Source organism: Mytilus galloprovincialis, chromosome 8 (genome assembly GCF_965363235.1).
Source record: "Mytilus galloprovincialis chromosome 8, xbMytGall1.hap1.1, whole genome shotgun sequence".
Lineage (NCBI taxonomy): Eukaryota > Metazoa > Mollusca > Bivalvia > Mytilida > Mytilidae > Mytilus > Mytilus galloprovincialis.
The window spans coordinates 24,726,789-24,742,373 of record NC_134845.1 but is presented as its reverse complement, the minus strand read 5'-3'; the positions used below and the strand labels follow the sequence as shown (position 1 = coordinate 24,742,373).

General features: G+C 31.7%; 1 protein-coding gene across 1 annotated transcript in view; it reads left to right on the top strand.

Moving 5' to 3' along the window:
- The window catches only part of LOC143042993 (uncharacterized), a 92,750-nt gene that overhangs the window by 34,071 nt on the left and 43,094 nt on the right, over positions 1 to 15,585 (top strand). Inside the window, exons 21-33 of the mRNA XM_076215494.1 lie at positions 162 to 188; positions 411 to 608; positions 1,401 to 1,536; positions 3,959 to 3,984; positions 5,391 to 5,532; positions 6,376 to 6,611; positions 7,731 to 7,895; positions 8,847 to 9,036; positions 9,291 to 9,530; positions 11,025 to 11,242; positions 11,721 to 11,826; positions 14,354 to 14,470; positions 14,940 to 15,075. Coding sequence (XP_076071609.1) covers positions 162 to 188; positions 411 to 608; positions 1,401 to 1,536; positions 3,959 to 3,984; positions 5,391 to 5,532; positions 6,376 to 6,611; positions 7,731 to 7,895; positions 8,847 to 9,036; positions 9,291 to 9,530; positions 11,025 to 11,242; positions 11,721 to 11,826; positions 14,354 to 14,470; positions 14,940 to 15,075 — 1,937 coding nt within the window. The remainder of the gene's footprint in view (positions 1 to 161; positions 189 to 410; positions 609 to 1,400; positions 1,537 to 3,958; positions 3,985 to 5,390; positions 5,533 to 6,375; positions 6,612 to 7,730; positions 7,896 to 8,846; positions 9,037 to 9,290; positions 9,531 to 11,024; positions 11,243 to 11,720; positions 11,827 to 14,353; positions 14,471 to 14,939; positions 15,076 to 15,585) is intronic.

Here is a 15,585-nt window from a genome sequence, read left to right as displayed (position 1 = left end):
TTGAAACTCGTATTAGAACACATTGTTTAATAAAAGAAAACTTTCTCTCATTCCTAAAATATCATACTGCCAATGACTCTGTACATATGTTTTTTTTTGTTTCATTGCAAAACAAAACATCATTGTTTGCTTTCCTGATATTACTGTTTTGTTTCTTTCAGGATTATATGACTGATATTCCACTCACAGTAAGATAATATTTAAGCATAAGCATATCAAGTTATTATTTCACATGATAAGAAAAATAGTCAACAAGAACCTTTATCAATAATTGCTTAGAAATGGTTAATTTCGTAAAATAATTGATAGTAGAATTTAGTGTCAGTTGTTTTAGAAATAATACATTATAAGATCTTTCAAGATTATGAAATTGTCAAGTTTTAAATCTAATTCTTATCTGATTTTTAAAGGACATAGAAGATGTAGATTTTCAGACATCTACCACTAGTATAGCAGCACGATGGTTGGGGTTTGCACATCCACATCTAAATGTTACATACAAGATAAGTATCGGTACAACAGCAGGAGGAAGTGGTATTGTTTCAATGAAAGATGTTGGTGCAAATTTGTCTCACCACGAATCCGGATTGTCTTTGACACCATTTGAGGTAAGATATGTTATATGCTTGGTAAAATTCATTTGTCTCTTAAATGGAAATGAAGGTCAATTCAGAATGACTGATAACTTGCAATACTTTAAATATAAGTACAGTACAAATTCAACTTTAAGAATGATGGGCTATTATAGGAAGTCAAATACTGTCTAATAATTTTAAATGTTATCTAAACAAAGACAACACTATTTATTTTGTTATGATATATTTACATTCAAGTAACATTCTTTTAAATAAAAAAAATCTCATCAGCAGGCAATTTTTTATTTGTTAATTTAATTTTAAGAATAAAATTGGTGTAGGGATGACCTCAATAAAATAAATAGACATAAAAAGACGAATTTGTTTTGAATAAATATTTCGTTTTTATTTCGACAAATAGCATGTGGACAATTTTCTGAATTTTATTCTGAATTATTCTTTACAGATGAAAATGTGTTTTAAATGTTTATTTTTAAATCTTATTTCGGTTGGCATGCAGTTTTTTGTGTTTATTATGCATGTAGTGATACAGTGAGCTGATATTCAACTCGTTTTGCATTTTATCATGTATTTCTGAAAATCAAAATACTTGACCAGAACTGCGAAACTAAACTAATAACAGGATTTTAAGAATAAGGTTAGAAAAAAGTTTATTTGAATAAGCGATGGTATATTTCAATAAAAACTTTGTTCACTTATACCAGACTTTTAACATAATTATTTTGTATTCTTTGTGTACATTCTTATCAAAATTTGTGGTATTTTATATAAATCAGTACATGATATCAACATCATTTTTTTTAGACATACTATTTTACTGTGACTGCCATAAGTTCAGCAGGTTATACAGCAGTATCGTCTGATGGTGTTACTATAGTAACAGAAAATGACGGGTTATCTGGAATAACAATCAATGATGGGAAACCCTGTAACATGACTGGTAAGTTTCAGTTATGTCACAGTAACAGTTATGAAATTATAAACTTGAGTCAGAAAAATGTATACAGATTTTAAAACCTGTTAGCTAACAAATTCAAAATTTAAGTTCGCTCAATGATGATGTACAATAATTGTATTTGTATATCATTTTAAAATATTAGCGTTCTGAATATTAGATAGTTACCATTTGACTTTAGGAGGTGATCCAGTGTGAAATGTAGTTGTAACTGTATTGTTACATGTACCAGCAACGTTTTGAAAAACAAATGATACATGATCTCTGGTGTTTAAATTGTTTACACTATTTCATTTTCTTTATAATATGTAAGAATTGTTAATTATAGAATAAGTTCATCAAAGGATGGTCTATGCTTTTCAACAGTGTACTTTGAAGTCAGTTATATAAGTGATGGTTTATGATTTAATTATCACAATGTTGAAATTTTTGGCATTTTTACCTTTTATGTCTGTTTATTTTGCTCACACGTTTTTAACAAAATAATGGAATTTTATGCGACTGTCCTACATGTGAGAGAATAAGCTAGCTATACAATAATATCCACCATAACTTGTTTCTTATTTTACTTCTGTCTACGATATGTTTACAATGAAAACAGCTCTATGTAAATGATGGTCTATAATGTTCAAGCTGTTTCATTGTTCACAAAGAATACAGAGGTATAGGGGGAGGGTTGAGATCTCATAAACATGTTTAACCCCGCCGCATTTTTGCGCCTGTCCCAAGTCAGGAGCCTCTGGCCTTTGTTAGTCTTGTATTTTTTTAATTTTAGTTTCTTGTGTACAATTCGGAAATTAGTATGGCGTTCATTATCATTGAACTAGTATATATTTGTTTAGGGGCCAGCTGAAGGACGCCTCCGGGTGCGGGAATGTCTCGCTACATTGAAGACCTGTTAGTGACCTTCTGCTGTTGTTTTTTCTATGGTCGGGTTGTTGTCTCTTTGACACATTCCTCATTTCCATTCTCAATTTTAAGCTCTATCGAAATAATGGTTCGATGATTTTAGATCTACGTATATTTCAAATAATTGTAAAATTTTCATTCTATTAATAAAATGTCTAACCCTAGTAAAACAAATTTGAACTGAAATGGTCATTTTGATCTGTAAAGCTTTATAATGACTAAAAATAAATTTTTCATCTTAAGATTCGTTCAATTTTCAAGACTTATCGACTACGACAAATTCATCAGACTGTTGGAAAACGTCAAAAATGTGTATTCAGACAAATCAGTAGTTGTTATTGACCTGCATATGTACAAAATATAAAAATATTGAATTGTATCGAAAAGTGTACTGAAAAAGACTTATACGAATGTTAATGATGTTGATTGACAACATATTTGTTACGTTCGGAGGACGTGTTTTTCAATAGACTGTCAGCATTCCAATGGGAACAAACTGTGCCCCTCTACTTGCCGACTTGTTTCTTTATTATTATGAGGCTGACGTCATGCAGGAACTTCTGAGGAAGAAAGACAAGAAGTTAGTAATATCCTTTAACTCTACTTTCCGCTATATAGATGATGTTCTTTCACAAAATAATTCAAAATTTGGTGACTATGTGGAACGCATCTATCCCATCGAAATAGAGATAAAGGATAATACAGATACAGTTAAGTCGGCCTCATATCTTGACTTACATCTAGAAATTGACAATGAGGGTCGGTTGAAAACAAAACTTTACGACAAAAGAGATGATTTCAGCTTTCCAATTGTGAACTTTCCATTTCTAAGTAGCAACATTCCAGCAGCACCTGCATACGGGGTATATATCTCCCAATTGATATGATATTCCCGTGCTTGCATTTCCTATCATGATTTTCTTGATAGAGGGTTGTTGCTCACAAGGAAGCTATTAAACCAAGAGTTCCAAATGGTGAAGTTGAAATCATCCCTTCGTAAATTTTACGGACGCCATGACGAATTGGTTAACAGTTATGGAATAATCGTTTCACAAATGATATCGGATATGTTCTATACGTCGTAACTACAATCCCCTTCCCTTTCATGAATGTGACCTACCGAATTAGACTATTCACCGGATTTGTTATCACATAAGCAACATGACGGGTGCTACATGTGGAGCAGGATCTGCTTACCCTTCCGGAGCACCTGAGCATCAAATTCACTGAGCTTACGAAAGGTCAAGATATAATACATATGCCATAAAGTTGGTCATTTTAGCCATATGATGTCACAGCCCACGATTCTTGCTTTTCTCTATGGAAAGGGTTGCAAGATGGTAATTGTTAGTCCTGTGCTGTTGTATATTTGTTTGATAAAACGAACAATAATAGAAATAATTGAGTGAGCATATGATACTGATTAAAATGCTGGCAACAATTTCATTTACATTGAACTGTTGTGATACTATTGTAAGCATGTGTTATTCTATTTCAGATTTAACGTTGGCCCATCATGAGGATGTAAGTTGAAATAAAACATAGACATCATATATATATATATATATAGATAGTTACCTTTTTTTGTATTTGGAGTTGTTGTGTACACTTTTTTAGGCGTTTATATAATTTATTTATTGTGTACATGAATCGTTACTTGTAACGATCCAGTGCCCTCGTGGGGAAAGTCGTTGACTACTATTCAGACGTTATATATATATATATATATATATATATATATATATATATATACTAGTATATTGACTCTTAAAGTTCAAGAGTCTATATGGAATTGAGGGTAAATTATGTGACCTTCCAAATACCGTTTCGATCCCTAACATCACTGTAGAGACACATATTGTCGAAATCTAGATCTAGTGTACAAAAAAAAATATTGACACCTTGTGTTTGTTGCATAACATCTTGGCCACAAGTTTGTCGTTTTCTGTTTAGTATTAAATTTATATTAAGATCCATTTTGTTACATCTCGTGATCAATTTTATTTGGCAATGGCCGTCAGCAGGGTTTAAGAACATCAGTTGATCGACCTGTTCGTCAAACGCGTTTTGTTTAAATATACTTTTTAACTTTTTTGGTCTTTTGGAAAATGTTGTTTGTGCTGTATTTAGTCCCTTCTACAACGAAATTTGTTTTACATGCACACGTATAAAAATTGCGGTTTTTATCCAACGCAATCATGGGTTTGAACGTAGTTTTCAATTTAGACTCGGATATACAAGTATATATATATATATATATATATATATATATATATATATATATATATATATATATATATATATATATATATATATATATATATATATATATATATATATACAAAAAAAGTTTCTTTTCAAGCGGTGTACAGAATTATATATTATAAATTAAATACACAAAAAGAGTTTTAAAAGCAGCATTGTCTAGCGCTTTCATCCATCTTGGGACTTTTCAAGACAATGCTGCTTTTAAAACTCTTTTTGTGTATTTAATTTTTAATATATATATATATATATATATGTTATCTATTTATGTACATTTAATCAAAAAGAACAGCTGTAAATTTTGTTTAATGGCAGACTTTTATTTGCACTATGGTAGATAGTTGTTTATTGGCATTCATACACATCACCATATGTTTATATTATAAACAGTTAACTCAGCCCTATAAATGGTTACTAAAGAAGCTAAGTAGGTTTACAGTTTCTTCAACAAGATTGTCAACTGTTAATTTGTAAGCTCAATTTAAGACAATATCTCATCCAAAACATGTATGTTTCCATTAGCGTTTAGAATTGTAATAGACAAAGCATGCATTGAGACTTTTTGAGACCGGGTTAAACAAATATAAATAATGTATTCTATTGAAAAATGCAAGGAAAACAACTTGAAATCAGTATAGCTGAATGTCAATATGATTTTGCTGTAGGATAACAGAATATATTGTGCAGATGATGTTGATGTTCAGATGTCCATTAGCTCTCTTAAAGCTTACTGGTCTGTGCCAGTAGGTATACAACCATACACCACAGATGCTTACATTGCTATAGAAAAAAGAACTGGGGTAGGAAGTAAGTTGGAAAGTACAAAACGAAGTAATTGTCCCTTCAAAAGGACGTATTTTCATAAAAAAAAATCTAGAATTAAAGATGCAAGTATCTTTGATTGAATACTATAACTTAAAAAAATTATTCAATCTAAATGTTTGGTGTAAAATTAAAATGATCGGTCAAAAAAGTACCGTTACTGTGAATATGTAAGTTCCTGAATTGCATCAAGATGAAAGATATACATACAAGATAATTTGTGTGGCAGTAGTCAAATTTTGTTGCAGTACATCCAGGTGACTGTAAATATTTTCTGACAGTCTATAATTAGTTGTTTAAACATTCATAACACTGTCAAACCAGAATAGAATTCAACAGAACTGTAGGCTTAATGTCAAAACATCTTAGTTTTGACAGCTAAAATAACAGTATTACAGTCACAGCAGATCTCGAAGGTGACGACTCAGGGTTCATAGGGTTCATCAGACCTTTGCAGTTACACTAATTAAAATCTGACTGTACCAGAAAAACTTTTAGATGCCACTATGAAATATAAATTCTGTGGTTAATGTGAGACATATGAAACAAATCATGACACGTTTTACTTCAGAAGTATGATTACACATGTTGTCTGTCCGAGGTCCCCTCTAAAAAGAATATTAAGTTCTAAGTCCACGATAATATACTTCAATATCACGTGACACCACCTTTCTTCCTCGCGTGTGTGTCTAATTTAAGATTTTAAAGAGTTCCCCAACTAGTTTTAGAAAACACTGTCTACTATTTTCCAATAGGTCAATGGTATTAGTATTTCTTACCCATGTCCCAAAGCATCACTGCGCTTAAATGTTTATGGTTTGTTTTTAGATATGTGGACCATTTTCCGAGATTTTGTCCATTATGCAACTGTTTTTGATGTTAGTATAGATGATCTAACATTAGATCCAGGAATTAAATATCGTATTGTACTGAAACTGTGTGCGAGAACCATTTGTTTCCAAACTGTTCACACTGATGGTGTAATGGTTATCGCAAATACTCCAATAGCAGGGGACATTACCATAAAACATCTGAATACCACAGTAGGAAATGGAGTTGAGAAGGTCAGTACGTTACAGTTAAGACCAACGTTAACATTTGATGAGTTTAGCTTAAACATATTTATTTATAGTGGATTGGTAAACAAGTTATTGCAACTTATATCAATCCTTTCACTTTTCGGATGCGAGTGCTGCCCTGTAGCGGCATTAGCCTGCTCATTTTGATGAGTTTAGAAAAGATCCACCTTTCAATAGGTTCTGTTTGAGATGAATAATGAACAATATCAAGTGAGACATAAATATAAGACAAACATCATAGCTTACATGTAAACTAACAACGGAAATATGAAATAAATATCGAAATCAATTCGATAGTTTCATATACTTGTGAAATTGCATTAAAGTATTCAATGTATTTTCAAAATAATTGCTTTCATTATTACCACACAGGTTAAATGGATTACCTTGAGATACAGTTTATGGTTTTTGACTTTGTGCCACAGTTTATGATTTTCTTCTTGTGCTACTGTTTTAAACAACAAAATTTCAACGGGATGTTCATAAGCAAGCATCGATCAATAAATTGAACTACAGTATGGTTTTCCAGTCATATCTTTATGTTAATCGTTAAAGAGTGTGCACATTTTGTATGTTTAACACAAGTGCAATATGTACTTTAAGTTTAAAGAATTTGCCTTTTCGTTAGCTTACTTCATACAGTTAATTCATGGATTCAGTTTTTTTTACTTATCCGTATTCGTATTTGGTACAATGTGTAAGTTACAATTATTTTTCAACTGGTTTTCCGAACTTGAGAATAACGTATCTCATATTGATTTCAGGAGAAGCTTGACTAGCAATATTCATACAATATCAAATATGAATATGAATCAACCCCATCAAAAAAGATTTTTGAAAAAGTAATCTGTAGAAATTTTAGTTGTCGTAATTTCTTGAATTTTGGCAAATATGAATTCATTGATTCTACTGATGAAATCAAGGTATTTCGACCAATTATTTAATTTTGGCTTCTGAACATTAAGATTGTTAGTATCTGTTTGAAAGAATACAAATGTATCCGAAAAAGTAGCAGCCTGGACTATTGTCACATTTGGTTACTATATACAGCTGTTTCATACAACTGTTGCAATGTGTTAATAGTTTTAAAACTATTATTTTCAGTTATTGGTGTCTTTCACTCAATTTTATGACCCTGATATTGAAGATACAACAGAAAAATATGCTGCTGTTGACAAGTATGAGTTTGCCATCACAGATAACTCTGTACTTGGAAAACCTTACATGACATGGACTAATCTGGTCACCTATACAACTAATGCAAATCAGGTAGACTTAATAGCAAGGTCGTATTGTGACCTTTTGTTTTATACATTTACATCATTTGGACTCTGATGAACAGTTGTCTTAAAGGCAACCATACCTCATCTCCCCTGTATTTGATTTAGTATATGGCACAAATGTTGTAGATTCTGTGGTATTCCTTTTTTTATTTTTAATTTTTTTTTTTTTTTTTTTTTTTTTTTTTTAAAGTTTATGTTTATTCATAAATAAGGTATTAAGTATGGCACCACCTAAGAATCATGCAGAGGGTGATACAGTGATAGTTGTCAAATTGACCTTTTTGGGCTTCATATGTTCTATTTTGATAAGAAACTAAAAAAATAACAATTACACATGTGTTGTACATTTGGTTGCTATGGTAACGATGGCACCATAACAATCCTTTAATTTCAGTCCTAAAACCTTAAAAATTTCTGTTTTTCATCACAGATTTTTTTATAAACTGCTAATTAATTTCGATAAAACAAATATATGTTATCATAGTTCCACATTTGTTCTAAAAGTCTTTTTTATATACAGATGGAAAGGAATAGATATAGATATATACTAATGAGAACATACCTAAATGACACAAGCATCGATTTGTACCATAATTTGACATGATAAAATTAGGTATGAGGATTATGTGAACATGACAAACGGTCTGATGCATTGTCTCATCTAGCGTTCAACAACCTAAAAATGTAGGTATTTACATAAAATGAACTTCTAGCCCTTTTCTCAGGATTTCCCTAAAGTTGGTATTAAGTCTCATCAATCATGTAAGCATGAAATCTTCTGTAATACACTTCAACTTTCATTGCTCAACAAGTTCTTGTTTATTGAAACATTTAAGCAAGGGTATCATGGGTTGAGGTTTATTGGAATCTGGTCAGAATAACCGAGTAATTATATATAAATATTATAAAAATACATACAGAATTGTTATTTTTTCAGATTTCCTTTGAATATGAGTTGAATGGTGCAATGGATTTTTCAAGATGTAAACGGTTTTCTATAAGAGGATATAACAATGTCAAGTTATACACAACCATATCTACCGAGATTAAAGACTGTGATGCATATAATCCGATATTGATAATACCTAATATTGTCATCGATGCTGTAGGAGCACCTGATGCTTTAGGTAATACTTATTACGTCCCTTGTTTTAACACAGCAAATTTAGGACAGTATTTATAGCGTTATGCTTGTGTAAAAACAATGATCTAAACAAATGATTAGTATGAAGTCCTACTAAGCCGTATGCATATGTAATTGTCACAATCAGTTCAGCAAGCATTAATCATCAATCAGAACTTTGCTTGAAGTTTATTTGAATGCACATAAAAATCACCAGAAGTACATTCAGTTAAAATTACAAAATGTTATTATTTTCAGAGAGTCATGGTAAACAGATTTATTTAGAAGAAAATGAATATTGGCCAGAACCAGACATGGATTACACCCCATACAAGAATGTAATATCAGCTGCCTGGCCTACTTTACGTCATAAGGATTATGATTATGCTATACTAGATGCAAAGACTATAGATGTAACAACATATTATCGCCAGATCAACCAGCTGAGTTTAACAAACCCATGTGACCATCCGGATAGCATTAGATGTGGACATACAAGTAAGAATGCGATGTACACACATTTTAGAATTGTTGATATATCGATATAAATATATCTGTTCTAGATCCAAGATAAACATACAAACGACAACACCTGAGATCACCCCTAGTTTTTTGGTGGGGTTCGTGTTGTTTATTCTTTAGTTTTCTATGTTGTGTCGTGTGTGCTGTTTTTTGTTTGTCCTTTTCATTTTTAGCCATGGCATTGTCAGTTTGTTTTAGATTTATGAGTTTGACTGTCCCTTTGGTATCTTTCGTCCCTCTTTTAAAACACATCTTACATTTCAAAAAGTTGTTTGGTATGCACATTTGACGGATATCAGTGCTGTTAAGTTATAACTGCGAATTTATTAAAAAAATGGATAGGTCGTTGTTATACAAATGTATGCCTTACATTTTTGAGATATGCAGAATATGCTTGATTTAAAGTAGATCATGTCTTTTGAAATTTATTTTTTAATGTTTTTCACAATTCATTACACATTGTACATATTAAGTCGCTTCACAATTTACTTGTCATTGTACACATGAATGAATTCAATTTTAAACGCTTTATAAAAATCAAATACGCAGGGGAAACCTGCGGGTTGTCACTCTTGGATGAAAAAACAAAGAATGAAATGCATTATATTTCATACTGGCTAGATAGTTTACTTTGCTTAGTATCATCGATGCAGATTTTAACCAGATGACTTACTTTGTAAAATAAACCGTATTCCTGTAATTGATTTGATATGGTACCGTATGTTTCGTCTCCCAGAATTATAAAATGTTATGAAAAAAAAAATTAAGACTCTCATAGTGGTCAAAAGGTTGATAGTTACCGTAATAAGCGATCGTGATCATTTACATAATGTCAGTTGCTAATATGCCTTTTCTGTATACCTTTTTGTGTTTCTTGGTTACATATGACGTGGCTTCGTTTTTTTTCTATAAAATCGCGTCATTGTGTTAGTGTTCTATGATATTTGTTGTATTCTTGTCTTTCGTTTTTGCAAATGAGTTTTGTCTGCGTGCCTTTTTTGTTGTTTTCTTGTATATGATGTGGGTCTGTACTTATACATCCCGTCATTGTTTCATGGTAAATGTTTATATATCAGTTTGTGTTTATAGTGATTAAGATAATAACACAACGTAGACTGATGTACCCCTATTTTGACATTTTTACCTATCATCTCTTTGTTTTGTTCACACCACGTTGTCAATATAATGAAATTGTATACGACTGTCATACAAGTGAAAGGTTTAGTTAGCTATAAAACCAGGTTTAATCCGCCTTTTTTTACATAAGAAAATGCCTGTACCAATTGAGGAATATTACAGTTGTTGTCTATCCGTTTGATATGTATGAGCTTTTGATTCTGCGATTTAATAAGGGACGTTCGTTTTAAATTTTCCTCGTAGTTCAGTATTTTTATGATTTTACTTTTTTTTCATTTTGCAATAAAAGGTTAATTCCAATTTCAATTTTGGACATTAACATTTCTGTTGTAGTTAATGGTTTTATGAATGAAATATTCAGTAACAATGAGCTTGTTCATGGAACCCGCTACACTGTGTGTGTTCATGCTACTCCTATACAAATAATGAGAGAGACCTGGATTGAGTATTTAGAAGAAATAAATTCATGTAGTGATGGTATTGTTGTTGATCTGACACCACCTGTAGCAGGAAGATTGTGGATTGGTTTAAATCCGAATATAATCTATCAGGTGATTAAAAACTAATTCGTGAAAACACACTGAAATTATAGCCTTCTTATTTCATTTATATAACTTTCTATTAATCATTTGAAGCCAGAGGGCTGATATTGACAGGCTGGTCCTTTGATATAGGTTTGTCTTATTTAAAAGCTATCTGTTCTAAATTTCAGAAAGAAGTGTTATTGAAACGTATTCTAAACTAGTTTTTTTTATAACAGTTCATTAGTCCAATTGGAAGTTTCAGTTTACTATAATGTTTCAATTTAGCAGATAAGCAAGTTTTTCTGACTATCTCAACTACAAACGTGTGCTTGAGCACAAATGAACCTGAAGAATGTAAAAGTACCTGTTAAAACAATAATAAGGGATTGCAGTTATGCGAAAAATAGAAATTTGAACTTTGTGTTATTTTTACATAACAAAACTTACTTTAGCGCTGCAGAAATTTGATAAAATATTAACAATATTATGATTTATACTTCATAAGACTTCTAATACAGACCTATATATAAACTGGGATGGTTTTCGTGACGTAGAAGAATATGACACTGGACCACATGCTACTGGTATAAAGGAGTATATACTGGGCATCGGTAAGTACTGGTACATGTCTTAGCGTGTAATTTATGTTATTATTATAAAAGAAAAAACAATTGGTATATGTACGTTATGTATATACCAGCTGTAGCTTATTGCACGTACATTATTTTACTTTTTGATACTGGTGTAAATCAGGACAAACAAAAAACATGCAAAGATTGAAGAAGGCATCATCCTTTTTAAATACGTATACAAGAGTCAGTACCGAGTATTGGTAATTATTGTACCCTGCAAATTGTTAAGGTAAACATATTAAAATTGAGAATGGAAATTTGGCATGTGCCAAAGAGACAACAACCCGACCATAGAGCAGACAACAGCAGAAAGTCACCAACAGGTCTTCAATGCAACGAGAAATTCCCGCACCCGGAGGCCTCCCTCAGCTGGCCCCTAAACAAATATATACTGGTTTAGTGATAATGAACGCCATACTAAACTCCAAATTGTACACAAGAAACTAAAAGTTAAAATAATACAAGACTAACAAAGGCCAGAGGCTCCTGATTTGGGACAGGCGCAAAAATGCGGCGGGGTTAAACATGTTTGTGAGATCTCAACCCTCCCCCTATACCTCTAGCCAATGCAGAAAAGCAAACTCATAACAATACGCACATTAAAATTCAGTTCAAGAGAAGTCCGAGTCTGATGTCAGAAGATGTAACCAAAGTAAATAAACAAAATGACAATAATACATAAACAACATCAGACTACTAGCAGTTAACTGACATGCCAACTCCAGACTTCAATTTAACTGATTGAAAAATTATGTCTTCATCATATGAATATCAGGCACAATCCTCCCAGTGAGGGGTTTAGTATCATACCATCATAACATATATGAGAAGAACAGAACCCGTGTCATGCCAACAACTGGTTTATTAATAATAAATGTGGTTAGTTCCGATGCAAAGACCCTATGAGTGAATCAATATTAACGCCAAAATATGCAATCTTTAATGACCTGACAACAGTATCGTAACTATATTCCTTTTTAATAAGTCTATCTAAAGGTTTTGTTAGCTTCTGAGGTGAATACTGACATGTTTGTGCTTTATAAAGAATATTTCCATAAAATATTGGATGTGAAATACCTGAACGTATTAGACGTCTGCATGTTGAGCTATATTTACGAATGATGTCTTTATACCGATGATAAAATTTAGTAAATGTTTTGACTAGTTTGTGATATCGAAAACCCTGGTGTAATATTTTTTCAGTAATACATAGATATCTCTCGTTAAAATCTAAAACATTGTTACATACACTAGCGAATCGAACAAGTTGAGAAATATAAACACCGTAAGATGGTGATAAGGGAATGTCACCATCTAAAAACGGATAATTAACGATAGGAAATGAAAAATCATATCTTTTAACATAAATTTTATCCGTTAATGATATATTGTATATTTCATAATTATAGTGTTTACAACAGTCAAAATGTTGCTGTATTAGTTTTTATATGAGTATTGATTTTGTATTTGTAATTTGTAGTACAAATCAAAAACAGCTGTCAACTGTTTGGATATAGGTTGGTACATCTCAGTATCTGACGAAATTTCGGTTTATTGAAACGTCAAAAAACACCTTTGTAACCTCCCTCATTTGTCACAGAACAGTTTCCAAAATTAAGGAAAAAGTCTATATATTTAAGTATACGTTTTGAATACAATTAAGCTATTACATTTTTTAATAGCTATATATTTGGGTAAAAAATGTAATACATACAATGTAACCATTATGTTTGGCTCTTTGTAAGGCATCAAGAATCAGAAGTAACCATTATGCTTGGCTCTTTGTAAGGCATTAAGAATCAGAAGTAACCATTATGTTTGACTCTTTGTAAGGCATTAAGAATCAGATGTAACCATTATGTTTGGCTCTTTGTAAGGCATCAATAATCAGATGTAACCATTATGTTTGGCTCTTTGTAAGGCATCAAGAATCAGAAGTAACCATTATATTTGACTCTTTGTAAGGCATCAAGAATCAGAAGTAACCATTATGTTTGACTCTTTGTAAGGCATCAAGAATCAGAAGTAACCATTATGTTTGACTCTTTGTAAGGCATCAAGAATCAGAAGTAACCATTATGTTTGACTCTTTGTAAGGCATCAAGAATCAGAAGTAACCATTATGTTTGACTCTTTGTAAGGCATCAAGAATCAGAAGTAACCATTATGTTTGACTCTTTGTAAGGCATCAAGAATCAGAAGTAACCATTATGTTTGACTCTTTGTAAGGCATCAAGAATCAGAAGTAACCATTATGTTTGACTCTTTGTAAGGCATCAAGAATCAGAAGTAACCATTATGTTTGACTCTTTGTAAGGCATCAAGAATCAGAAGTAACCATTATGTTTGACTCTTTGTAAGGCATCAAGAATCAGAAGCCGGTTGGTTGCTACTCTCAAAAAGAAAAAAAAGAAGATGATGCATATCATTACAGCTACTTCACATAATGAAACAAGCTAAGATTAATGAATTTAAGACCTAACAAAACATATTTGATTTTTGACAGGCACAACACCAGGCGGAAATGATGTGTTTGCTTTTGAAAATGTAGGGGTAGTGCAACACAAAGCATTACATAGACTTCCTCTGCAGAATGGATATATATATTATGCCACACTGAAAGGTTAGTTCGTATAACTAGTGTGTTTCAATTTTCTTTTTTATTATAAAAGACCCTACTGTCGATATAACTGAGATTTTAAAACCACAAACAAAACCCGAAAGTATCCAACTTCACAATGGAAAATATTTGAATAAATGTTTTCCTGCTATTTTGAATACCCATTAGACTCACTACATGGAATTCAGAAACTGCTGACTCGAGATTATTTCTTGTACCTAATGGCGTAATAAAGCAATCCTTTTGCTCCATGGTGTCAGACATTTTATCTTGTGACGTCATTGTTTTTATGAAATGTTTGTGAAATCCAGTAATGTGGGGAATTTGTGATACATTTGTATAAGGTTTATAAGGAAATAAACATTATAACGGAAAGGCACTTATTTGTATAGTCGTGTTTTGAAAAGTACGAAAGACCTTCAATAAATGCCATTAAGTTTAATTGAATAATGCTAATTTTGCTTATTTTTAGCTGTTGATTTTGCTAATAGAGAGACAGTTAAAATTTCCGATCCACTTACTATTGATGTAACTCCACCAGACAGAACAGATAATCCTATTACTTTGATTAATCGTCACATTACATCAACAACAGAAATAAGTCCTTGGTAAGAATATAAAGGTCATAAGATCGTCACATTACATCAACAACAGAAATAAGTCGTTGTTAAGTATACAAGAGGTCATAAGATCGTCATAGTACATCAACAACAGAAATAAGTCCTTGGTAAGTATACAAAAGGTGCTAAGATCGCCACATGACAACAACAACAGAAATAAGTCCTTGGTAAGTATATAAAAAGTCATAAGATTGTCACATAACATCATCAACAGAACTAAGTCCTTGGTAAGTATACAAAAGGTCATAAGATCGTCACATTACATCAACAACAGAAATAAGTCCTTGGTAAGTATACAAGAGGTCATAAGATCGTCATAGTACATCAACAACAGAAATAAGTCCTTGGTAAGTATACCAAAGGTGCTAAGATCGTCACATGATAAAAACAACAGAAATAAGTCCTTGGTAAGTATATAAAAGGTCATAAGATTGTCACATAACATCAACAACAGAACTAAGTCCTTGGTAAGTATACAAAAGGTCATAAGATCGTCAC